This window comes from Astatotilapia calliptera, chromosome 23 (assembly GCF_964374335.1).
Source record: "Astatotilapia calliptera chromosome 23, fAstCal68.1, whole genome shotgun sequence".
Taxonomy (NCBI): domain Eukaryota; kingdom Metazoa; phylum Chordata; class Actinopteri; order Cichliformes; family Cichlidae; genus Astatotilapia; species Astatotilapia calliptera.
Window position 1 is genome coordinate 15,604,747 of NC_137443.1, and position 26,730 is coordinate 15,631,476.

At 39.7% G+C, this 26,730-nt stretch overlaps 2 protein-coding genes and 1 non-coding gene across 3 annotated transcripts; 2 read left to right on the top strand and 1 right to left on the bottom strand.

Moving 5' to 3' along the window:
* LOC145424551 (uncharacterized) lies at nt 1-2,264 on the top strand. The gene is made up of 2 exons (XM_080297951.1): nt 1-325; nt 427-2,264. Exons 1-2 carry the CDS (start codon nt 145-147, stop codon nt 642-644), a joined length of 399 nt encoding a protein of 132 aa, XP_080154077.1. The 5' UTR covers nt 1-144; the 3' UTR covers nt 645-2,264.
* Nucleotides 2,265-14,960: 12,696 nt separating this feature from the next.
* Nucleotides 14,961-26,602, top strand: scinla (scinderin like a). The gene is made up of 17 exons (XM_026158297.2): nt 14,961-15,096; nt 15,919-16,111; nt 16,212-16,366; nt 18,718-18,879; nt 18,995-19,144; nt 19,259-19,345; nt 20,419-20,551; nt 21,455-21,543; nt 21,651-21,863; nt 21,941-22,074; nt 22,880-22,970; nt 23,549-23,719; nt 23,816-23,990; nt 24,070-24,185; nt 24,326-24,403; nt 24,498-24,558; nt 25,122-26,602. Exons 2-17 carry the CDS (start codon nt 15,934-15,936, stop codon nt 25,265-25,267), a joined length of 2,139 nt encoding a protein of 712 aa, XP_026014082.1. The 5' UTR covers nt 14,961-15,096; nt 15,919-15,933; the 3' UTR covers nt 25,268-26,602.
* Nucleotides 21,094-21,165, bottom strand: trnac-gca (transfer RNA cysteine (anticodon GCA)). The gene has a single exon. It is a non-coding gene; the product is annotated as a tRNA-Cys (tRNA).
* Nucleotides 26,603-26,730: the final 128 nt, after the last annotated feature.

The following is a 26,730-nucleotide window of genomic DNA, read 5'->3' on the forward strand; positions in this document are numbered from 1 at the left end:
AGTAGTGCTTCATTGGATGATCAAAACAGTTTTATAGCCATCATCCTTGCGTCTTGTCTTCGCTAAGGTTTCTGGCCGTTCAGTTGTCTTCATTTTTTCTGTGTTCAGTTTTGGGTCTTGCCATTTAGACTTTTAGCCCTCAACATGAGTAAGTGTCACAGTGAACTGACTCAGAAGGAGCAGGAGATGCTGAAAATTCGGCGGGACAGCGACACAAAGGCGGCCGAACTTGTCAAGATGGAGAGGATGCTCCAGCAGACCAAGAATCTGCTGGACAAGAAGACGGAGTCTGGTTCGAAGAGCTTGGGATACCAGGAGAACATGGGTGAGTGTTACAAACAAGGCTTTCTAACTTCATATTTTCACTTACAAACATTCTCGCTGCTGATCGCAGTCAGTGACATCGTTTTATGTTGCTTGCCTCAGTGGAGGACCTGGAGGAAAAGGTGCGCTCCAGCAGACGATACAGGAGAAACTCCCTCCATCACACGCAGATGCTGGAGAGCCAGATGAAAACTGTGAAAGGTGAGCTGGTGGGCACCCTGGACCACCTTCAGGAGCTGAGGAATGTCCTACGGCGTTCACAGCAGAAGGCAGAAGAACGCAAGGCTGCAATGGAGAAGCTGGCTGCAGGGCTCAGGTGAAGAACCTTGACCGCAATAAACCTGAAATCCTACATCTTGTCAGAAAGGCTGTGCAGAATTCACATCTAACGAGATGGCACCAGTGAAATCATAGAGGAAGAAAGTCCTTTCACTGTTTTTTCCCATCTCAGCAGTGAGGCTGTAAATCTTCATCATTTGGACTTGAATCATGAATATGTTTCAACTACTCTTCCTTCGCTTTTTCATTAATCTCAGTAAGTCTCATAGCAATATAGTGAATTTAAAGCATCTGATTCTTTGTACCTTCTGAAAGTATTTGAAAGATGATTAACCATCGGTGTTTATGCGAATGGGAAAAACCCATTACACATGTCTTCATAGATATTAAATTATACATGTAGTTCTTCACATTACTAAGAAGTACCTTTTAAGCCTGATATATGGAGCTTAGGCTTGTATTAGATCCCTCATTTTAGAGGCAACAATGAGTCGTGTTATCTCCTAGAAAGATGTCCTGAACTCTTCCACATTCATATGTTCCTCTTTGTATGAGAAGAAAAACTGTCAGTGATATACGGTAAATCTTATATTTATCTTACATTTCTTTTAATCACATTTAATGAATATATCTCTGTTAACTAATAATATTTAGGTTTTTATTGAAATCAGAATTTGAATTTATTAATAAGTCAGTCATGACATTACTGAAGGTAGTATTATTGTTATTACTATTATTCACAACTTATTCGAATGAGAGTTCTTACTCAATTCTGCTATATATTAAAGTGATAAACAGCACATAGATTTATATCTTTGTCTGAATAGTATAGAATAAAATGTTTGTTGATGACTTATTGCACATAAATATAGAATTATGCAATTTAACTTTAAACATTTTGCCACAGATGGTCTGAAGAATTATAGGAATGACCCTGTTGTTAACAATGACCCTTATCAACTGCACTGCACTCACTACGTTGAGTGCAATGCCGAAGTTTCCAGTGTTTCAACTCCCTCTGGGATCAATAGGCTGTTTCTGTCTGTTTCCTGTGGTGAGTCATCTGAAAGCTGTATTTGTGCCTTCCCTGTGGCTTGGATGTTTGCTAATTTAGTACAGCTTGTTTCACAAAGCATCACATGCTGTGCAGCTGAGAGGGGATTTCATATGCTGGTGTTACTTTTCTGATGTTGATGCTTTCTGCTTGATCGTAACTTCCTTCATACTTTTGTCCCATGTAAAGTATGATTTCGATATTATGAACATCGCACAAATGCATATGAATGAGTGCTAAAAGTAGAACATTGGAGGTGATTTATGATGACCTGGAAAGTAAACAAACCCATATGAGATCATCACAGATCATCACACAATGTTCCTGACAGATTAATTTTTCAAACTGAATTACATAGAATTGGACTGTTTTCTGTTATTTCTCCCTTTCAACTGGTGCAGAAGTCTTTTTGAGACAGATATAGCAATGAGCCCACAGGGGACACTGGAGACATCTCTGGAAAAAAGCAAGCTGCATCGTTCTTCCTCTCCTGCTTTAGACCACACATTAGGATTTGTTTGCTTGTATTGTAATGAGTTTGATGCATTCAGAAATGTCTAGATAAGCTTTTGTCCAAAACAAAATAATAAACTGCTTTATAAATATTCTTCTCAGCCTGTGGCACAACATTCATTTCCTCCATCCATATGTTGAAGTATGCTTGAAGTAGATTTACTGTAGTACATCATAGCAAAGAAAATAGTTCTAGTAAAGGTAATGATCTTCTGTTGGCTTCTGACAGTGAGCGTATCTTTGTTCTTGTCCTGTAGACCTCATTCAACTCATTCTCACTGGCTCCAGTGTCATCACCATCTCTAAGCAGCATATCACATCACATTTGTGCAAATCGGTTGCATGCTGTGTGGTCAAATGTTTGTGCAGGTCGAGATATTTCTTTTATTTGTTCTGTGTCATTGTTGCGGTGATTACTCAAAAAGTAATGTATAACACACAGAATATTTTTCTTAAAAGTAATGCAATACGTTACAATATTACTCACAGCAAAACGTAATTCATCAATTGACTTGTTACATTGCTTTCATGTTACTGTAAAATGACCTGAAAAGCAATTGCCTCATAATGAACAGTTAACAATATAAACCTATAGGCTACACTTATCCAAATACCAGTCCTCATGAGGACACACATTTGATCTTTCTCTTAGTATTTAGGTATGAATACAAAACCGACAGCACAAAGCAAAATGAAAACCAGTACAAAGAAACTTTAAACTACAGTGATTCTACTTTAGAAACATCAGCAACAGGTAGAAATGAAGCTTAACTGCTCATCAGTTTGTTACCTGTTTAAGTTCAGGATCTGGCAGCTGGACTGGGGTCAGCATTCACTCAGCTTTTACGTCACTCTGGGTTCTTGGCTAGCTTAGCATTAGCGTGCTGTCTATGCAGATGCTTGCAAAGAGCTGAACTTGTGTTTGCAGCAGTTGTTTCTGCCCTGGATGCCGTTTCCAATCTACCATCACACTCTCATCCTTTTGTGCAATAAAAATAAGATTAATGTTCACATCCACACTGCAGAGTATGACACTATGAACCTAAATCAGCTGACTGTACCACAAGTGCAAGTGGAACAGATAAGCAGGATAGATAGACAAGCCAACTGACAGTTCAAGGACTTCAAATGCTGGAAACTGGTTCTCGATTCCCATCCCTATATCTGATAGATTTAAGTTTTTTAACAGGGTTCCGCAGGGTTTTGTGCTGGGATAAATATTATTATTTTTTATACATGCTAAGTTCATAATGTTAGAAAAGCATATCCAAATGAAACCCTGAACCCTCCCTTAGCCATGCTGCAATAGACTTAGGCTATTGAGAGAGCTTCCCATGATGCTCCGAGTGTTTGTGCTTCACTCACCTCTTGTCACTGTCTGTGTCTTTACTCTCCTTTTAATCTTTAGTTAATCATTTTCTTCCACAGTGTGAATTTTGTCCTGCCTCTCTCTGCTTTCTTCTCTTTTTCCTCATCCTCAGTTGGTCATGGCAGATGGCCGCCCCCCATTAAGCCTGGTTTTACCAGAAGTTTCTTCCTGTTTAAAGAGAGTTTCTCTTTCCCACTGTTACCTAGTGCTCACAGGGGGCTGTCTGATTCTTCATTTTCATATTGGAGGGTCTATACCTTACAATATAAAGTGAGGCAACTGTTGTAAAATTGGCACTATATATATAAAATCGAACTGATTTTAAGTAAACATTGTTAGAATTGTGGATGCTCATACTAAACAGGGTCAGAGTTTCAAATAATGATGTCAACATCAGACGTCACTACCCATGAGTCACTCAAAACCTCAGGTTTCAGAATGCGTTAAACACGCAGAATAAGACGTCCTTTATACTGTTGGCTCTGTATGATGTCAGTGAGAATAAATCTTCTTAACATCGAAATGTGTGTAACGGATTTTTCTATATTGTCTTAAATTGGAAGAGAAGGGAGCAAAACCAGCTTGTTTCAAATGGTGGATGAACTGCAGTTACCCCCAACACAACCCCACTGATGTCACAGACCGCAATCAGCAGTTAATCGGTAACCCTTTTCACACATTTTTATCAGACTGCAAACTGCATTTGTATATTTCTCGAGTTTACCACTGCAACCATTTTGCAATACATAAAAAGGCGCTAAAACACCTAATAGTGAAATTAATGATTTTGGTACATACATTCTGCCCTTAGATAGGAAATGTAAACAAAAGCAGAAGCTTTTGATGTTAAAAAAATGTCCATGTTTTCCTTGAAATTTTGCTTATATTTTTTCAACCATTTTTTGACCTTTGATTTTTTTTGAATTTCTATTAAAATAAGTTAGAAAGAAAACAATAATCAAGTATTTTTCACCTGTGTTTTCCACCAGCCAGCACAGTAGTACTGGAATTGTACAGTTATGCCCCCTGGTGGGTCATAGAGGCACTGTAGGAGGGCTGTGACCATGGTTAAATAGCATTATAATTCATGAAGTGAAAGTAAAATGAAAGTAAAGTGTAATTAGTGTGTGTTGATGCTATGAGTGGGATCTGTATTTCTGGGTTTTTAAGCTCATAAAAATGAACATACCAGAAAAACTTTCAGAAGCACTGGTGTGACACCTTCGATTCAGTTTGAAGCTTAAAGGTTTAAGGTCTTACCTAACTGTAAGACATTTTCATTAAAAGGAGGGCAGCGAAAGAACAGGTTAGCCCACTTGCCAACAATCCTCTTTGTTAAAGTCTAATTATCTCTCTGAACATTTCTGAAAGCACCACCTGTGCATTAGCCACAAGCATTATGAACTCCGTGGTATTCTTTTCACTCAACTGCTATAGTAGTCTGACTGTGTTGCATCATGAACCCACTAAATGATTGAGCAAACACTGGTGAAACACCAGTAGGCCTGATGAATGGTTTGGAATTGTTTGTGTGAACTGCTGATGCTAAGTTTACTGTATGCGCAGAAAAACATATTGTCTGCCAGAGCCGTGACAAATGTTCTTGTTATGACAGCTTTAAAACATTTACTCAAACCAAAAAATTGTAAAACAGGCACCACGACAATGAGTGTGGTGATCACAGCCCAGTTTTTTTTAAACCAACTCCTACAAACAGTTGTAGTGTCATAAGTTGAGGTTTGAGATAATCTTATTTAAGTCATCCTCAGCAAAGCAGTTCCTAGTTCAACATAATGAGGAAGTTGATCCATATTTGGATTCAGGAATTTTGGAAGGACTCATTGGCATAGTAAGATTACACATTTGCATTATAGTTTCACAAATACACATCAAACTGCGGCGGGCGTGGTTCATGGCGCGGCTACAGGGAGGCTGACACACCACACCACCACTGCCAATAAGAGCGAACTGTCCTGAAGGATGATGTTGTTGTTGGCGGTGATGTGTGATTGGCTGGCAGCTGGAAAGCTGCAGCTGTGTGTGTGAACAGCAACCGTAAGGAATAAAGTCAATAAAGTATGCTGAAAAGCATTGAATTGTGGACTGGTCTGCCGTGTGATGTTTACAGAAACTAAAAGAGAAAAAGTGATAGACATCTTATTGGTGTTTTCATGAAAATATCACAAGCTAATCCAGATCCATCCATCCATTTTTTTCCACTTATCCAGGGCCACTGATCTGTCGATCTAATTCTCCCCTCTAACCTCACTTGTGAACAAGACCCTGAGATACTTAAACTCCTCCACTGGAGGCTGCAACTCGTTCCAGACCCACAGTGGGCACGCCACTCTTTTCTGACTAAGGACCATAGCCTCAGACTTGGAGGTGCTGATTCTCATTCCTGCCACTTCAGACTCAGCTGCTAATGCCTTAAGTGTGGCCTGGAGGCCACCACCCGATGAAGCCAATAGAACCACATCACCTGCAAAAAGCAGAGACGAGATTCTGAGACCACCCATGTAAAAGCTTTTTGTCACATGGCTACACCTAGAAATTCTGTCCATAAAAATTATTAACAGAATCTGTAACAAAGGACAGCCCTGGTGGAGTCAAACACCCAGTGGAAACGAGTTTGACTTATTGCCAGAAATGCAGACCAAGGTCTTGCAAAAGTTGCATAATGACTAAATGGCTTGTAGCCATGGGCCAGACACCTCAGAGTCCTGAAGCACCTGTCACAGACTACTCAGAGGGACACGGTCAAATGGCTTCTCCAAGTCCATAAAACACATGTAGAGTGGTTGGGCAAATTCCCATGCACTCTAAAATATCCTCGAGAGGGTAAAAGGAGGTAGAGCACTGCTTTCCCCCCTGAGTCGCCTGACAGTTTGCCAGAATTTCTTTGAGGCAGTCTGAAAACCTTTTTCCAGAGCCTCACTGAACTCCCAAACCTTTCACATCTCAGTTTTTGCTTCAGCTACTGCCTGGGTTGCATTCTGCTTGGCCTCTCAGTACATATCAGCTGTCTCCAAAGTCCCACATGCTAACCAAACCAAACAGAACTCATTTTCCAGCCTGATGACTCCCTTCACCTCCAGTGTCCACCATCTGGTTAGCAAGTTACCACCACAACAGGACCCAACCACCCTGTGGCCACAGCTGAGTGCAGCAGCCTTTGCAATGGATGTGGTGAACATGGTCCATTCGGACTCAAAGTCCCCAGTCTCCATCAGAATACTGTTGAAGCTCTGCCTGAGGTGGGAGTTCGAGATCTCGCAGACGGGAGCCTCTGTCAGGCAGTACACCCTCTGATGATACTGTGGCGGTAGACTACTGTTCCCATAAGGCTGTGTGTGGGGGAATTTCCGGGTTACGAAGTAAAGTTGGTAAACATCACCCGAACGTGCTGCATCCGGTGTCATCATTTACACGTGGTGTCAGTGCGAACAGTGGTCTCCACAGTATTTTCGAGTACAGTACGGTGCAGTTAACTTGCAAGAGAAGTTTTCGCATCGGTGACCCAAACAAGACCGGCATGCAGGTGAAGCGTGGCCGAGGCTGTTACCAGCGCTAGCAACAAGGCGCGTGTGCACGTGTGCACACCTGGTCGAGCACGAGCCTCACATGTCGGCGCACCGGAAAGCTTGGATTCTGAACACGAAGAAGCCAGGGATCCACACGTCACGATGGCGACCACGGTATTTACAGAACAATCAGCTGTTCTGCATTAAATTTGATGCCACACAAATTGTTTGTGCCACTCCAAAAAATAATTTCTGTCCACTATGAGATAAAGGAGAACAACAGCCTGATACCTGCAGGCCTGACAGCAGGAGATGTATCACTGCTATAACACCTGTAACATTCAGCAGTTGCATCATTGTTCTGATACACACAACAAAACTATTGACTACACTACACACTAACTACACAAGATTTGTGCTAAACGTCTCTAATCTCTTACACCTCAAAACACCGCCGTCACTCCTAAAACTTCCCCCCTTCCTAAACAACTAGATGCCATGTTGCCATATCATTTTTTGATTGGACGACATGGTACACTTTTCGACCAATGGGAAAGGGTCGGGGTTTTTTTTGGTGTTGTTTTTGCTCACAGGAGGAGAGTGCTTTTGAGCGTTTTCCTTATAAAACGCTGTTTTTACTGTTTCTTCCAGTAAATATAAACAACAATAGTATTCAGGAAGAAAACCAAACATTGCATTGTTCACAGATGAAATGAGCAGCCCCAGCTACCCCCAAGCCAATGGGGAGGCAGAACGCGCTGTTCGTACCATTAAAGACTTGTGGAAAAAGGACTGTGACTACAACAGAGCACTGTTAGCGTACAGGGCCACCCCACTGGAACTTGGGCTCTCGCCGGCGCAGTTGCTTATGGGGAGACACCTGCTTACCTCACTGCCACAAGCTGTGGCAAAGCTGGTGCCAAAGTGTCCTGACCTACAGGCTTTTCGCAATAAAGATGAGGAGGGGAGGCGTGAGCAGGAAACACACTGCAACTGCAGACATAGAGTCAGACCACTTCCGGAACTATCGTCAGGACAGAAAGTGTGGATTACCACTGAAGGAACTACTGGAGCAGTAGTTGGACCTGCCAATGCTCTCAGATCTTATGTGGTAGAGACAGACAGGGGTTTTCTGAGGAGAAATAGGAGCCACCTCAGACCAACAGGGACTATTACCAGATCTGGTCGAGTGGTGAGACCTCCTGAAAGACTGGATGTGTAATTCTCTGAAGTTATCCATTCATGCCCTATTCAAAGCTGGGTTAAGCTGTAAGGGATGTTTACAATAATGTGTTTCGTTTAAATGTAAGTGAACAAATGAGGGATGTGCATAATTTTCACATTTGGTTATGCTCCGCATTTCTGTTCTTGTGAGCTGTTTGAGTCGTTATGAAGTGTGTCTTTAGCTAAAAGGAGGAGGTGTAGCAGTAGACTACTGTTCCCATAAGGCTTTGTGTGGGGGAACTTCCGGGTTACGAAGTAAAGTTGGTAAACATCACCCGAACGCGCTGCGTCCAGTGTCATACGATTACAAAATTGGTCATCGACATGCAGCATAGGGTGTCCTGGTGCCATATGCACTTATAGACACCCTTGTGTTCAAACATGGTGTGATTTGCACAGAAGTCAAATAACAGAATACCACTCGGGTTCAGATCAGGCAGGTCGTTTCTCCCAATCATGCATCTCCAGGTCTCACTGTTGTTGTCCACATGAGCATAGATCTCTCCCAGTAGAACAACCCAGGTGGAGCACCCTCGAGCACCCCACCCAGAAACTCCAAGAAGGCAGGATACTCTGAACTGTTGTTCAGCACATACGTGCAGACAAAATTCAGGACCTGTTTTCTGACTTGAAGGCACAGGGAACAAACCCTCTCATCCACCTGGAAAAACTCCAATGTACAGGCAGCAAGCCAGCCCACCCTAGCCCATTGCCTCTCACCAAGGGCAACTCCAGACTAGGAGTCCAGCCCTCTCCAGGAGACTGGTTCCAGAGCCCAAACCATACTTGAATGAGCCTGACTAGAGTTCTGCATCATAAATGAGTAGTCTGAATGTCATGCACATGGAAATCAGGTAAATTTGGTATAGTAACTGGGAAGTGCCAGTTCTGCAATTGAATTTGATTAAATTGTTGCTGCACTGGAGCAGGGATGTCCCATTGCACACTGAAGACATATGTGTGGATCCTTGCCTGGTATCCAACATCAAAATTTCTAGGGTTTGACACCAGTTTGCAATTTCCATTTCATTGAACTACATTTTGTTGAACTTTTCATCACTTTTAATCACATCCTAGCACTGATTTAGTTACTTATCAGTAAACACAAATGATAATTAATTATAATCAAGACATTGCAGAACGTGGTAAACAATAGATGCAGCAAAAATATTCTGACATTCCTGTCTTTTGTCACATATCGTATGTTCTTTTGGTTTGGGTGCTCTGATTTAGAATATTTAATTCTCAGATGACCAGAAGTATACATTTAAGAGTGTAATTTTGTATATCTGTGTGTCAGCCCCTGATGGACTGGAAACCTACCCAAGGCACCACACCCTGCACAAACGCTGCAACCTCAGGTGGGATGGATGGTTGAGAAAATGAAATGAAATGAAACAAGCGGGCTACTTGTTGTTCCAGTAGCCCACTATATATAAAAAGTTCCCTCTCGCTGTTCTTAGCTTAGCTGTTCCTAGGATTGCGCGCTTCTGGACAGAGATCTCTGAGGTATTTCCTGGGATCTGCTGGAGCCACTCACCTAGCTTAGGAGTCCCTGCACTTAGTGCTCTGATTACCACTGGGACCACTGTTACCTTCACCCTCCACATCTTCTTGAGCCCTTCTCTGAGCCCTTGGCACTTCTCAGGCTTCTCATGTTCCTTTTTCCTGATGTTGCTGTCATTTGGTATTGCTAAATCTATCACTATGGCCATCTTCCTCTGCTTGTCCACCACTACTATGTCTGGTTGGCATAGTATACAGATGTTTCTGTACACTATGCCAGACACTTTGTTATGGCGTTCCATGTATGCCCTGCCTGCTAGCATCTTGCACCCTGCTGTTATGTGCTGGATTGTTTCAGGGGCATCTTTACACAGCCTGCACCTTCGGTCTTGCCCGGTGTTGTAGACCCCAGCCTCTATGGATTTTGTACTTAGAGCGTGTTCCTGTGGTGCCATGATTAGTGCCTTTGTGTTGTCTTTCAGTCCAGCTTTGGATGTCAGCCACTTCCTCTATCTGCTGGTGGTATATACCGTGCAGGGGCCTGTCCTTCTATGATGTTTCCTCCTATTTCTTGGGTTTCTGCTGCCTGAGGTATTCACTGAGCACGCTGTCAGTTGGGGCCATCTTCCTGATGTACTCGTGGATGCTTGTTGTCTCATCCTGTACCATGGTGCTGACACTCACCAGTCCCCTGCCTCCTTCTTTCTTTTGGTCGTATACAGTTCTAGGCATTCCAGGACCCATGTGTGAGACACTGAGTCTTAGGGTTTCTTGTACTCAGTCCAGGCAGTACACAGGTTGATTAGTCTGGTAGCTGGTGTTCTCCCCCTCTTTTTGTTGCTCCTGCCAATTCCATTCTGGGCCCCGCTCATGTATTGAGCCATGTGAATAGTCATCGTAGCCGCTATAATGCCTGATAGGCGCTTCCATGTGGTACTGAGGCAGATTATTGGTAGTTGGATGGGAGCGGTCCCTTCTGGGGATCTTTGGGGAACAGGATTGTCTGGTCTTCAGCTAGCCCTTCTGGCTGTGTCTCGTCCATTAGCTGGTTCATCTATGCTGCCAAATACTCATCGAATGTAGTTAGCTTCTTTAGACAGGAGGTGTGACTCATGTCAGGGCCTGGTGCTGTCCAAACCTTCATGCTTGAGATGTCTGCCACTGTGATGGTTACTGGAACCTGTTCAGAGAGGTTCCCATCTGCTCTTAACTCCACTAGTTTGCCACATTGTTCCTCTGCTACTGAGAGTAAGGCAAGGCAAGGCAAGGCAAGTTTATTTGTATAGCACAATTCAACAACAAGGTGATTCAAAGTGCTTTACAGAGACATTAGAAACAAAAACAAATAAAAAGCATGATTTAAAATTGATTAAAACAAGCAAACAAACAAACTAATTAACAAACAAACAAAACAGTATATAAAATCAAAACAGATAAAATCAGAACAATAGATAAAATCACCTTGGATGGTTCAGTGGAAAACAGCTGATTTATTCTCCTGGCTTCTAACTCTTTGGTATACCTCTTCAAGTGGCTTGGCAAGGTTGTGAGCCTTAGCTTGGTCTCAGGTATGGGCAACTTGCTATCTGTATGTCTTTGGACTGTGCAAGGAGTACATCACCTAGAGTAAACCCACACAGTAATTTGAACCTATTGCTGTGACGCTATAGTTATGACCACCAAGCCACCACGCTGGCCTTCTCTGTACCAGTTTTATTCTGAGGTAACAGCAGGTAGACTGATTAATGCTTAAGTGTATATAAATAGGCTTCTGGCATTGTTTTAACCATTTTAACCAAAGGAAGGGTTCAGATACCATAACGTCTTTAAAAATTAATTATTATTATTTATTTTTTATTAATTAAGCTATTAAAAAAATCTTCACTTGTCTTGTTTTTATTCAACCCTCCTTGTTATTGGGAATGTAGAAATTCTGTTAAAAATCTGCATTCCATAAAAATTTAGTCATATGTATAAAATTCAACTTACACAGTTCACTCACGAGAGCTTCCTATGATTAGTACATTTTATATAAAATGAAATGAGTACCCCTTCAGGGACTTGAGAAGTCTGTGCATTCAGCCTGGCTCAGTTTTAAAGCTGCTGATTTGATAAATTCCATCTATTTTACAAATGTATGCAAGTTCCCCTTTAACTATGTTTCAGTGCTGTCTTTTCGTAGCTAAGAATATGTTCATGAACACACTGAGGAGCACAAATTCAGTTTGTACAGTCCTGACCCTCACCTCCTGTTCAACTGCACACTTTAGGTGAACTCATACACCGAAGACTGAATACCTTGTCCTTTGCAGCATTATGCAGTATTCCAGCTGGGTTATTGTTCTCCTTCTCTGTATCCCGTATGAATCCCATATACATCTAAAGTAAACCTTGGTAAAAAAAAAAAGGGAAGGGTGTTGTGATGGGCCTCATGGAGATTTTGCTTAATCCAGAAATATTGCTTTGCAAAGTTCATCTAAATATAATAAATAGAAAACTTGCTGCCTTGCTTTATTGGTCTTTCAAATAAGTCAGAAGTAGGAGTTCAGTGACTGCACTAAAAGCTGAGGCTTTGTTATAGAAAAATATATTGCTTTAAAGAGCTATTCTGGGAAAACACACACTGGCTTTTTCCCAAGAATCAGATAAAAAGAGTGACTACCTACAACTATAGCAAAGAGTAAACAGCTGCTGTGGTTAAGTACAATGGTTCATCCATTACCTGTTTCCTTTGCCTTCAGGCTGCATTCAAAACTAATCTAACTGGATGTTTAGGAGTGTCAAGTTAACATGTTATAAAAGACTGTTTAAAACACTGAAATGCTGGTATTGTATCAATATTGCATATACGGTATAAAAACATTGTAAGAATTTATATTATTTATCTTTTTGCCTGGTTCTGTACAGCCATGGTGAAAGATTCTCTGGACCAGTCTACTACTGGGCTAACACTGAGAGACAGATATTCATGCTCACATGCACACCTACGCCCAATTTAAAATCACCAGTTAACTTAACATGCATGTGTTTGGAGTGTGGGAGGAAGCTCAAGTGCTAGAGGGAACTCACACAGACAGGCCACAACAGGCTAGAGAATTCAACCCTAGTAGAAACTTTCCGACTTGTAAACAGAAACACTACAGACTTGTATTTTATTTATTTATGTATTTTTTTTACTTTGGTTTAAAACAATTAGTTTAACAATATCTAAAAAAAATCAGCTCTATCTACCTGTAGATTAAAGTTAGTGATAAACACTCAGGTATACTAATCAGTTCTACTAATACCACGGACCTCTCTTTGATGGCTGTGAAGGATTTTCTATATGAATGAGTGCTGAACAATTCTGAGACAAACCTACAGTCAGTTTTTACTCACTGATTCATGTAGCCACATGCATACCAGGGAGAAGCTCTGCTATGTAACTGTGTATGCTTCAGTGCATTATTTCAGTAAAATGCTGCTGGGAACTAGTTAACAATTATAGAACATGAAATGCAAGGATGTTTTAGCCCCACTCAAGTTAAAACAAGTAGGATGCAATCGGCAGCCTTTGTGCTCAGTCACTATGAAAGGATTGTGTATGCTTTTACTTGTGGAGGCATGGCGGTATGTCCCAGACACCGACTGTGTGTGTTTTGTGTACACTGTTAAATGGGGCAGAATGTGCTGATGCAGCTCTGGCAGTGGGAGTGATGGAGCCAGCCCTAACCTGAGGGGACTGGCGGAGCTCAGAGGAGAGATTTGTGCCTTTGCTTTCTGTCAAGCTGCCACATGGGAGTCCGAGTGGTCGCTAACTTAAGCTGCTGACAGACAAGTGACACACGATCACACCCCAAACTCAAATGCATCCCCAACCAACTATGTGATTGCTACATCAACTCAGTTTTTTCAATCACTGGTCATACAATCCATTTGCTTCCAGAAGAAGGACAGCTGTTCTTGCCATTACAGGTCCAAGTAGGATTTCGGAAGGAGATGATTCAGCATCCTGTTTTTGATCCTTTTGAGACGTTATTGTATTTATTGTATTGTATTATATTTTTCTGGACCACTTTGTTGGAATTTGAAACGTTTTTGTAATATGAGATAAGGATTTAATTGTCACTCTAAGTATTTCTTCAGTATGACTTTATGAATTTCTCAATGAAAAAGAAAATGTTGGCTTAAATAAAAGTTAAAAGTTTTTCCACACCTAATGCACACACTTTATGGATAAATGCATGGATTTCATCAAAGGTGGCTCCAGTCAAACCACCCTCTTCCATAAAACTAAATGTCACTCATTCAAGTGTTGCATTAAAAGTAAATAAATCCCCCCCCCCCCTCACCAGTAAAATGAGAGACTTTGTTTGAGTTATTTTTGTTGTGTTGTACAACCAGTATTGCTGGTACATGAACATTCAGACACGAATCTGTTAGGTGTGGCTGTGTGCAGGCAGGAATAGGACCCAAGGCGCAGACTCCGGAGACAGATGTGAACTCAAAACAACTTTAATGTTAAACTCAAATATAACATAACTGGAAAAATCAAAATAAACTTACACCAGGAGGAATGACAGAACACACAGCTAGGAAAACGGTAGATCGCGACATGTAGGCACTACAGAGGGAACAGAGACGTGGGACCAGGGCAGACACAAACACTGAGTGGACACGGGGATATAGGAACTAAGGATACACATAGACGCGAACTAGACAAGGGGATGCAGGTGATAGGGGAGACAGAGCAACTAAAGAAGACAGAGACATAAACCATAAGACAGAACTCAAAGAAACCAAAAAACTAGAAAATATAAATAATATCATAAACTCAAAAACCCTGGGTCAACGACCCAGGCATCCTAACAGAATGTTGGAAGAGGTGGAGCTTTTTTTTAGCACTGCCCAAAACAGGGCTATAATCAGACACTTTACACTTTACAAACTATATAGTATTCAGCATCTAAAGCTGTAAGATACATAAATAATACATAGATAATAACATAAAAATGAAATTCGGCAGAATTTGGTAGAAATCCACCGCTCCAATTTAATCGAAATAGGGAAGGGGGAATACGGAACTGACCTGCATACTGGGCTTTCAAGACGAAAAAAAAAAGCATTCCAAACAACTAAACCAACTCAAGGGCGTTGTTTTCCATCACCCGCTGTTCTGGGATGGGCGAACTGACACGCCTCTCTCAACGCGGATGTTTGTCCAGCCTATATAGCAGAGGACAGCTCAGGAAACCAGGGCGGAGAACTGGAAGAGCAGCAGCGCATCTTCTTAACACCCAACATCTGTCTACGGTCTATACCAGGTAATATAAAGTTTTCTTATGTGCTGCAGAACGAATGCTAATAACTCGCTGGCAGTTAGCCTTTCACACAGCATTTATAAAGCGATGCTTACAATGCTGAAGTATGCTACTCTAGAAAAGCTCTTCCTCATTTTGCATTAAGGAAGTCAAACTAAAAACTATTTTCAGTGTCTGTAACTAGTTACGTTGAGGATAAAAAGAGAATGCGTGAATAAACGTGCTTATCTTCTTACTGGTTAAGCTTTTAATATAAATTTCGTCGATAAACTGTTGTTTATTGCATTTTTCCTTGTGTCCATATTTTACATGGTTGGGTAGAAAACTGCACAAGGTAGTAGTACAGGCAGAAGATAACCTACAAATGCCTGCTTTTGTGGTTGTTTGTTGGGAGCGGCTCTTCGTTCCCCCACAACATAGTTTGCCACTGAGAGCAGACACACCTTGTGATATGCGTACCGACCGCAAGCACCTGCGTTACAGGTTAAATAACAGATACTGCAGAAAAGGTCTTGAAAATTGCATTCTTAACAAACATGGATTCAATGAAAAGTAACTGAAATAGTAATATAAAATGTTGTGATGTGAACTACAGATGGCTTTAAAAGAAAGTGGGGATCAGCAGCTTTCAGTATGAAGGCAGATTTTATATCTATTTATATATAAAACTGGGGCTCCAACAATCGATTATTTTCATTGCTGAGTCTCTAAATTGTCAGAGAATGATGTGAAAATTGCTTCTTTTTGCCAACCAAAAGTCATATAATGGTAGCTGTTGGCCTTGCTGTGACCTGAAGATTTTAATGAAGACAAATCACCTTTCAGGTCCTCATCATCACGATGGCACACAAAGAGTTTGAGACTGCAGGGAAGAAGCCTGGGCTGCAGGTGTGGCGGGTGGAGAACATGGATCTGAAACCTGTTCCCCCTGCACTCTATGGAGACTTCTTCACCGGAGATGCTTACATCTTGCTTTACACCACCAAGGCTCCCTCATACAATGTTCATTCATGGATTGGTATTGGATTCTCTGCTGACAACCTAATAGCTAAATTCCCTCCCTGTCAATGTTCTGTTTTATTTTCCACACTGTTTATTTACCATCCTTTTTATCTTAGGCGATGAAGCTTCCCAGGATGAGAGTGGGGCAGCTGCCATTTTCATAACTCAGCTGGATGACCACCTGCAAGGAGCTGCAATCCAGTACAATGAATTTCAAAACCAAGAGTCAACCACCTTCCTGGGCTACTTCAAGTCTGGCATCAAATACAAGGTGAAATTTGCATGCGTACTTATGGTGGTATAAGTCATTTGAATTTGTTTGCCTCAGAAAGGTAAAAGTTGTGAGTCTAAGCTACCAAACCATGACTGTGACTTTGTGACAGTTTATTGGATGTCTGTCAACTCTGTAAATATACTGTTACAGCTTCAGGGAAGGAAACAGTTCTAAAAAGTCACAATTCACCACCCACGCGACTCCAAAATGAGCGACTAGTCTGACTGGGACCTTGCTCTTGTTTGTCATAGGAAAAGGAATGATCATTCTTCCTTGAATTTGTCCTTTAAACAGGGGTTTTTTCCCCCTGTTAGACATGAGCAGGTCTTTTCAGGACAAGCAGAGGAGTATAGTCACTGTGTGCAGGATTCGAGGCATGTTATAACACCTTCTCTGTTTATCATGTGATACACACTGGCCCAAAAGAATTTTTCCCTTTCACAATTCCTGGAAAAGGAGAGGCAAAACATGGCGACATACAAGAGTCTGAAATCTTTCTTTATATTATGAGAATTTGAGTCTAAAAACATTTAGATAGTCAGGGAGACCTAAAATATTATGTTGAATATTATGGTGTCATGCTGTCCATTCTAAAGAACACATTCTATAAGCCTCAGGTTTGAGAAGTTTGGTGAACACCTGGGTTTCCTTGAAATGTAATATATGAGCATAAACCATTTAAATGATTAAGGCACCATCTTTTAATTCTGTATTTACTTCTTTTTTATGTGTTCACAGTTTTAACAGGGTCCTTAGACTCACTGATCAATCTCCAGCATTAGAACTGCCTTAGTAATTGCTACGACCTGCTACGACCTGAAAACAGCTGTTTGAGATAATGCTCGATGTTATCATGATTGCTTCATATCATTCGTGCATATTTGTCAGCCACATGTTTATGCAGCTAAACCCCTATCTACCATAGCCAAAGCTGTCACGAGAAGTAATACTGGGTTTAGAACTATTTTTAAGAAATTATTACTTTATTGCATATTGATGATCATCCTGTATAAGTATGATAACTAGAGGACCAGAACTAAATGGATGGTGGAATTCAATAAAGAACATTCCCTGCATTTTTACACCACTTGTTCATTCAAAGAGGGGAAATCCTGGTTACTAACTAGTTTTCCTGCCTCTTAGCACTGGGTTATGAAACTGTGTTAAGAACTAAAGGACTAGTATATAAAATAAAAACAGAGAGCGAAAAAAGGTCCAACTATTGTGCTACTTAAACTATTGAGATATGAATAAAAACAGTGCTTATTGGAATGAAAATGGCACGGAAACTTGTGTTTTCAATCATCATGACAATTCAAAGCACCTGCATTTGCTTCACTTTTCAGAATCAAAGACTACATATTTTTTTATGTTTAGCATACTGTGTATTTATGTGCTGGACTGTTTCTAGGAACTGACTTCCTAGAAACAAAGCTAGTTGTCTGTCAGGTTTGCCATACCTGCTCTTGCCTTTTATTTATGTATTTTTTCAGTCAGCGGTAGGATTTGCTGACATTTTGTGCACAGTGTAAACAAACGAGTAGGCGTGATCTTTAGAGATTATGTTGACTTTAAAGAAGTGAATTCTTGCAACTAGAGCAACTACAGACATAACAGCGGTGTCAGCTTTCTAAAACGTTCATATAAAAAGCACTCCGAAAGCACAGACCTCCTCTATAAGCAGCTCACTGTGCTGTATTTTGTATATCAGTTAAGGGTACCTTGATTACTAAAAGATTATACAGGAGTGGGTAATGGATAAAAGCTATTGATTTGTAAATAAGTGGACATGAATAACTTTAGCTTATTATATTATATTATACTACAGTCTATTTCTAACTAACTAGGCAGGTCATCTTCTTTCTACTGACAGTACTTTCTTTAAAGATATAACATGCTTTTCAGTCAACTTGAAAGAAAGACAGATCTAAAATTTAAAAGTGAGGACACAGGTCAAAGAAGACATGCTACTTGGATGGAAACTATAATGTGATATTTAGATCCCAGTATACCAGTGTCATTTACTTTTGCCAGTACAAATATAGTAGAATTTTAAGTACTGTTTTAAAGATAAAATACATTTTTATTAAAGTTTGACCTTGAAGAACAGGTCAGAGGTCCAGGAAGGGGAAAAATGTCAGTAAGAAATAGATTTAAAAAGCTGTATTTAGCATTAGTATCACTTTGGCTTCCTATCAATCTATTGGCCTTGCAGGAGAGGTCAGGGGTCAGATGTGACACAATATTTTAAATCTTTATATGGTACTTTATACGGTACGCTGCCAAAAACATAACTTATGCGCTTAGATCACTTACACAGAGCATAACTCAGATTTTTTTTAACACAGAAAGGTGGAGTTGCCTCAGGCTTTAAACATGTGGTAACCAATGATGTAGATGTCAAACGCCTGCTGCACTTGAAAGGTCGTCGACCAGTCAGAGCAACTGAGGAGGATCTGTCCTGGCAAAGCTTTAACAAAGGAGACTCCTTCATCATTGACCTGGGAAAGGTGATCTACAATTTAAAATGTTTTACAGAGATCGTACAGAGTTTAGATGTTGCATTTTGTCATCTCAACCTTATTTACTTCTTCTTTTCTTTGCATCTTCTCTGTGAATTAATAGAACATTTACTGCTGGTTTGGCAGTGAAGCAAATCATTTTGAGAAGCTCAAAACCACTCAGATGGCCCGAGATATTCGTGATAATGAGCGAAATGGCCGCGGTGAAGTCCATACAATTGATGAAGGTAAAGAGCCAGAAGCTGTGACAAAGGTAAGTTTTAGTGACTTCCTCCTTGTTTAGAATCATTGTGACTGTAACAAATAAGTTATTTGTCTCATTTGGTGGCTAGAGAGGATGTTAAGTACAATGTTGTATTCATTATAGGTACTTGGACCCAAGCCTGATCTCGCACCAGGAGGCAGTGATACAGATGTTGAAAAGACAAACAGGAACAAGGCGTCACTTTATCTGGTAAATACACACATACAGAGAAGCCCAAAAAGTCAAGGAGCAGCAGTGAAAAAATTTCTACTTGTATTACTTTTTAGTCTAGTAAAAGGCATTTCTATTGCAAAATTTCATGTTGGCTGAACAGCTTAAATCAGAAGTTCTATTTCTAAAAAAAATGTCCACGAATTTGATTTGCTCCAGTTTTGCAGCCCTCAAGCTCCATGGACGCTATAAATCTTTGTAACACCTGATTATTCATGTTATCCTGCCATTGTGTTTTAAAGAGCCTCGGGGGTTTCTCAGTCTTCATGTGCCCAAAATACATCCAGTGGAGTTGAGATCAGGTGATTGAGGAAGAAATGCTCTTAAAGATCTCAGCCCATCTTAAATGTTTAGCACAGTATAGGTTAATAAATGATGGTGGGTTTCTTATTACCCCTGATGCTATCCATCCATGCACTGAGATCTCCCCTGCACAGCCTTCTGCTGGCAAGACTTTTGCTGATTGCATTCTCTCTTACCTGTAGTCTGCGCGATTGTGGTTAATGTTACAATTTCCACAGATTCTTCATATTTGTCATGGAAAAGCCCATTAAAACTGAAGCCCTCATTCAAGTGCAGAGTTGATGCTGAGTTTGATTTCACTGTGCTGAAAAGAGGTGCAGTGGCTGCAAGGTGATTTCCCTCAACACGCCTCTAATGAATCAATTAAAACGTTTCATCTGTTCTTTGTAATACAGTTTTATCTGAATGCTGCTTCAGTGGAAATCCTACCTGCGTTGTGTATTGCTTTGTACACAAGGCAGTCAAGCATAGTTAATGCCACTATACCATGTGCTTCAGATGAATCTGATCTAGCTAACAATAGAGGAAAAACTTAAATGTTTGATTTTCTTCATTCCTTCCTGTGTGGATTGTGTATAGGCTTCTGTAATTTAACACTATGGGATCATTTCAAGGTTTAGATGAAAATATGAGAGATTATTTAAGACTCTGTCAGACTTTCAACCGTGGCGTATGGTCCCTTGACATGATCCTTGTAAATAAGACATTCAGATGACAAATACAGATGCTCTGATCTCTCTGCTGTCTAGATTTCTGATGCTGCTGGTGCCATGAAGACATCTTTGGTGGCTGATAAAAACCCATTCAAACAAGATATGCTCAACCAGAATGATTGCTACATCTTGGACAATGGATTGAATAATAATATATTTGTCTGGAAAGGTATTAAGCTTTTACATCTGTTTATTTCTACAACTTCTCATCTACTATATTAATCAAGTCTCTGCTCATTTGAGTAAGTTGTTACTAACTCTCTTTAGCGTTAAACTCTTTGTTTAACGCTAGAACCTAGAAGAATTTTAAACCCCAAGTACTGTCAGTGGGTGTCAGTTTGACCCCATCCTGCAACAGCAATATTGGGAAAGAAAATTTTCCCTTTTTTTGAAGATTAGTTGTCATCAAATTAGAAATATAATTAATATAAATTTTTACATGCAGATCAGTATGGATTGTACAGATAAAATGTGTATTTGAATAAACTAATAAACAAAAAGGTGCAACAAATAATTATAGAATAAGACTGTTATTAGGAAACGCTAAAACTGAATTTGAGCTCACTGTGAAACAGATCAAACAACTCATTGGTGATATTTCATGACTGACCTCATAGTTGTCTACAAAAAACATAAATTTTGAATATATTAATTACTATAAACGGATAACACTCAAAGTTGTCATATTGCAATAATGACTTTTAAATGAACAGGGAGCACCCAGATTTGAACTGGGGACCTGTTGATCTGCAGTCAAACGCTCTACCACTGAGCTATACCCCCTCTGTCACTGAGCAGCTTTCATATGGAAATATGTGGTTCTAGGTATATGTGGTCATAAAGCTTTTTCCTACAGACCCCCAAATTTCCTGTTTGATAAACAAGCCTTTTATAGGAAAAAAAAAATCATGAAATATGAAATGATGTGGATTTATTTTAACAGAGTTACACAATTTTTAAAAGAATCATAATGAACCATTTGATGGTTTCTACTGTTAAACATACATGAGTCATTGACTTTGATTTGACCAGTTTAACTTTTCTGATCTCTGTACCAAACTTTAATCTGCAGGACAGAAAGCAAGCAAAGAGGAGCGCAAAGCAGCGAAGGCTGCTGCTGACAAGTTTATCGCAGACAAAAATTACTCCAGTAAAACTCAGGTAATGTTAGCATGTAGTGATCATCTGCTGCCAGAACTTCATCCTTCTGCTGTCTCATTGTGTTTATGACTTAACGTGTTTTTCGTTGTTTATTATGTCATGTGCAGGTCCTGATAGTGCCAGCAGGGAGTGAGCCCACCATGTTTAAGCAGTTCTTCTTCAAATGGTTTGAAGGGAATATCACAGGCCCAGGGCAGACCCACACAGTTGGTCGTATTGCCAAGGTGGAGCAGATTCCCTTTGATCCATCCAATCTCCACAACAACCCCGCCATGGCTGCCCAGTATGGCGTGGTTGATGATGGCTCTGGGAAAGTTCAGGTACAGTAACCAGCTTGACAGTGTTTTATTTATTTTAAAAATTAATAAGTAAATGCAACATTGGTGGATGTCTGCAGATTTGGCGTGTGGAAGGAGGCGATAAGGTAGCAGTGGACAAATCCACCTATGGACAGTTCTTTGGAGGTGACTGTTACTTGGTGCTGTACTCTTACAACAGTGGAAGCAGAGAGAAGCACATCATTTACACCTGGTGCGTAAAACATGCTCAATGTGGCAGAATTGTTCTTTTAAGGGGTACAAGGCAAAGATTCCTGCCTTGGTACTCACTTTCTCTGTTTAGGTGAATGAAAAATGTAAGCATGATATGAACTTGTGACACAACACACACAGAAGTAAAGCCACTGAGTTGTAGAGCATACTGGTCTTTGTAACAAGATTTTTATTCATGAAGGGTTTGGGTTTGATATAGAGAAATTTTGCTTTATCTTCAAGCACTCTTTAATATGATGCAGAATTTGTAGATGAACCAATAAATGAAAGTGATCAAAGCTGGTGGGATTGTTCAGTTGCAGGCATGTTAGGCAGGGTTTATACACATTGACCCATTAATGATTCTAAAATCCTGGAAGGAGACACAATCCCCTTTGAGGTTGCTATGCCGACCCCTTCTGAATCAGCCTAAAGCAGTTTTAATGTTTCTAGAATTAAACGAGTGCCAATATTAATATAATCTGAGAGTGGAATGCAAATGTAACAAATTTCATCACATCCATTCTGTCTGTCTGATATGATGATGCCACAGAATGAAAACAGTTACCAGTTATAGTACTGCTGAAATCTCATGACATTGTGATTAAAAAAAAACCCAACAACATTAATGATTTCTTAAACTTGTGGTAAAATAATAAAATATAATTGTGGGTAGTCAGTTTATGTATTTAGTGTTTTTGTAAGCTGTGTGAGGGTGCTGAGAGAATCAAGAGTTTTTGAAACATTACTTTTATGCCTTAATTGTGAATATCATATTTAATTGTGCTTAATTTTGCTTGCTGTAGGCAAGGGCAGAAATGCACTCAGGATGAACTGACTGCTTCGGCCTTCCTCACCGTCAAGCTGGATGATTCCATGAATGGAGTAGCAACACAGGTAAGATTTTTCCAGATTTCAAGTAAGAGTTAAAATGTTAAGAAATAAAAGTACCTGGCAACAGTTAGTGAAAGGAATGATGCAACTCTCAGGTCCATCTTTTATATTATGAACAAGAAGCAATAAAATACACAACACACTTGCAAAATCATTCACATTAACAGACTTTTTTTCCATTTTCAACCAACAAATCATTAAGTTGACCTTGAAGACTTTGGTGGATTTAAACCAGATTTTAATGGAGTGTTAACATGACCCCACTCAACACACCTACAAAATGTTATCAGAATTCATTCAAAAATGTTTGAGCTATTGTGTTTACAAACTGACACGATGACATGCATGCAGACACTACCAAAAACATGACCTCCTTGGCATCTTGCAGCTGTTAGCTTAGTATACAAACTGGAGAAGAAGAGGTAGGCTGATGTTTTTAACCTTCATACAGAGGAACTGCTGTCCCCTGTTTTCAGTCTTTACCCTGAGCTCCTATTAACCAGCTCCCAGCTGTACTTAGAGGTAAGTCTGGGATCAGTCTCCTCATCAATTTTAATGACTGTGTGGCTGTATCTCCGCAGGTTCGGGTCACTCAAGGTAAAGAACCCCCCCATCTTGTGAGCTTGTTTAAGGACAAGCCCATGGTCATCCATCAGGGTGGGACATCCCGCAAGTGTGGCGAGACTAAGCCAAGCAGCACACGGCTCTTTCATATCCGCAAGAGCGGCAACAATACCACACGAGCTGTTGAGGTCAGCCTCATTTATTACACCGAATGTTAATAAACTGGTTCTTTATAATGAACAGATGCCACCACTCCTCCCTATCTTTCTGTCACACCCACACAGGTGGAGCCCACTGCATCCTCTCTGAACACCAATGATGTGTTTGTGCTGAAGACTCCTGATTGCCTTTTCCTGTGGAAGGGAAAGGGTGCAAGTTCAGATGAGATGGCTGCAGCTAACTATGTTGCCAGCCTCCTTGGAGGAACTGCTACTGGGGTGGAGGAGACACAGGAGCCAGGTAAAGAGCTTTGATTTCCACAAAGTAGTATTTGTGAGATGTCCCCAGTAGAAAACGGTCCTTTTCTCCTTGTTTCCAGCTGTTTTCTGGGCTGCTCTGGGTGGTAAGAAAGAATACCAGACGTCCAAGGCCCTTCAGGGAGTGGTCCGACAACCACGACTGTTTGGATGTTCAAACAAAACTGGCAGGCTAACAGTGAGTATTCAAGTGTTCATCAATCAGATTTTTTAAATGTAAGTAGTTATATTTATATAAACCGTTATATTGTTTTCTTACCAACTAGTTTAACAATTTTTAAATGGCCACTTTGTAATTGTGTGCTGATCAATTTTCAGGTTGAGGAAGTTCCCGGGGACTTCTCACAGATCGATCTGGCAACTGATGATGTCATGATTCTGGACACATGGGATCAGGTATAAAAGCACTTTTGATGAAAGACTCGAGTTGTAGCTAGTTGATGTTTTCCTCCTTTTGATCCTTGAGCTCTTTGATTACTGTTCCCATCAGATCTTTGTTTGGATTGGAAACGAAGCAAATGAAACGGAGAAACTTGAATCACCTAAGATGGGTAAGAGAAAACTATTAGACATGAGAAGGAATTACAGAAATACAGCAACGGGGTCAATTCAGGGAGAATAAAAACATATATAGAGGGAATCATTTTCCCAGAAAATAAGGCATGAATTATAGATATTAATTCTGATAGCAAATATATTTTATTTGAGATAACTATTGTAAATTTATGAGTAAGGAAATGACCAAATTTACCTAAAAACAATTTCTTTAGATTAATATTTGAGATTATTAATTTACAAATTTATTTTCTCAAAAATTTGACTATAAGCTCAGAAATTTAAGACTGTTTTTTCTCATATTATGTTGTTTGTAAATTTGTTGATTTACTCTCAGAGAATAAAATATTTTTGCTGGACATTTAAGATTTTAATCTTGCAAATTTATGACTGAATAATTTTAAAGAATATTAAATAATATTATTTTACATTCATTTCTAAATTTACCACTCTTCCTATAATTTTAGCTCCAATTTGAATGTGGTTATAGTGAATGGCCCTTTAAGCCTACTGTACAGAGGAGACCTCAGTTCACAAATACATCCTGCTTTCCTTTCAGCCAAACAATATGTGGATTCAGACCCCTCTGGCCGCCGTGGTACCCCCATCACCATCCTTAAGCAGGGGGAAGAGATCCCGTCCTTCACCGGATGGTTCCAAGCTTGGGACCCAAAGATGTGGTCCCAAAATCTTTATGCCCAGTAGAATTAAATTGGAATAAACGCATATTTTAAGCATCTCTGAAAAATCTGGATAGTTTTGATGTTTGCCATTTTTTGTTGACCTTGAAGCATAAATTGGCACCTAAGATGGAACTTCTCTGCAGGTGAAGTGCAGATGCAAATATGTGCTTGAAGCTGTGGTGCAGGTTAAAACGTAACCCATCCGATTTCCAACCCATTTTTTCAGAGTAAAAAAAAAAAATATATATATATATAGTCAAGCTACTATTTAAGAAAAGAAAAGTACATTGGCTTTTACACAAAATAACATTACAATGTTCATAAATGTTATAGAAGAGAAGTAATAATTAATTTAAGGCAATATCTACATAAGTGCATTCAGGCTCTTTTCAGCAGCTGTCAGTGCTGTGTTCCAGCAACATGTGTAACCCAAAGAAAATGTATCATCTTAAAGTTTTTCTAATAAATGAAGGCTGTTTGAGGCTATAGGAGAAAATGACCAGATAACTGAAATTTTCATACAACAGCTTTAGGTATTCTCATGACAAACCAACAAAATTTGGCTCTTGGAGATATCATTTAATGAATCTGTCATTTAAGGACCTGTGAGGTGTCTGCTTTGGAACCAAAAGGTTTCTGATTTAGCTGTCCTACTCAGTTGTGCTCTCTAGTTTTCAGTCAGAGCCACTTATTCCTGTTTTGTAAAAGCAGTACACGTTATTTTTTTGTTTTGTTTTCTTGAGACTATAACCAAACTCACTGACTCAGTTTCACAAACTTTAGATGTGCTGAGATGATTGTAATTGAATGATTAATGAATTTAATGGGATAGACTTGCTTTACGTGACTCAGCGTGCTATTACAACAGATGAATGGCAGTTGGTGAAAACGGGCCTGTGTGTATGTCAGCATAGATATAAAAAAAACCAATGTTCATGTTAAATATTAATAGCATTTCTCATCAACTTGACTTTAATTTTCAAAAATTATCTTTTATCTCAAAACTTTGAGCAGTAGGGTACATATTTAAAAAACTGAATTTAATAATTCACAGCCCACAGTAAAAAAAAATAAAATAATACAATGTTGAGAAAGTTTTATTTGCTACAGCAATGAATGTTTTTTTTCATCTACTTTACATCTACTTTAAAAAAAAAAACCAACCCACTACATTGTCTAGATTAAGTGTGGTCTTACAATTTACTCAAAATTATTTTGAAAACTGTGTTTTAAATAGATTCTTTTAAAAACCACAAATTAACTTCTCCATATTTTTACAAAGAACTTACCTTTTGCTGTCTTTGTTGCAAAACAATTTGTGGGAAATTCCAAATTTAAATAAAATATTTCACCATTGTCTGATTGTATTTTATTTTATTTAAATAAGATGATGCACTTTGCTTATAGGTCTGATATTTTCTTCATATTACAACTGGATTTATCATTAGCCTAAATCCTCACCATGTAACAGCACCATGTGAATGC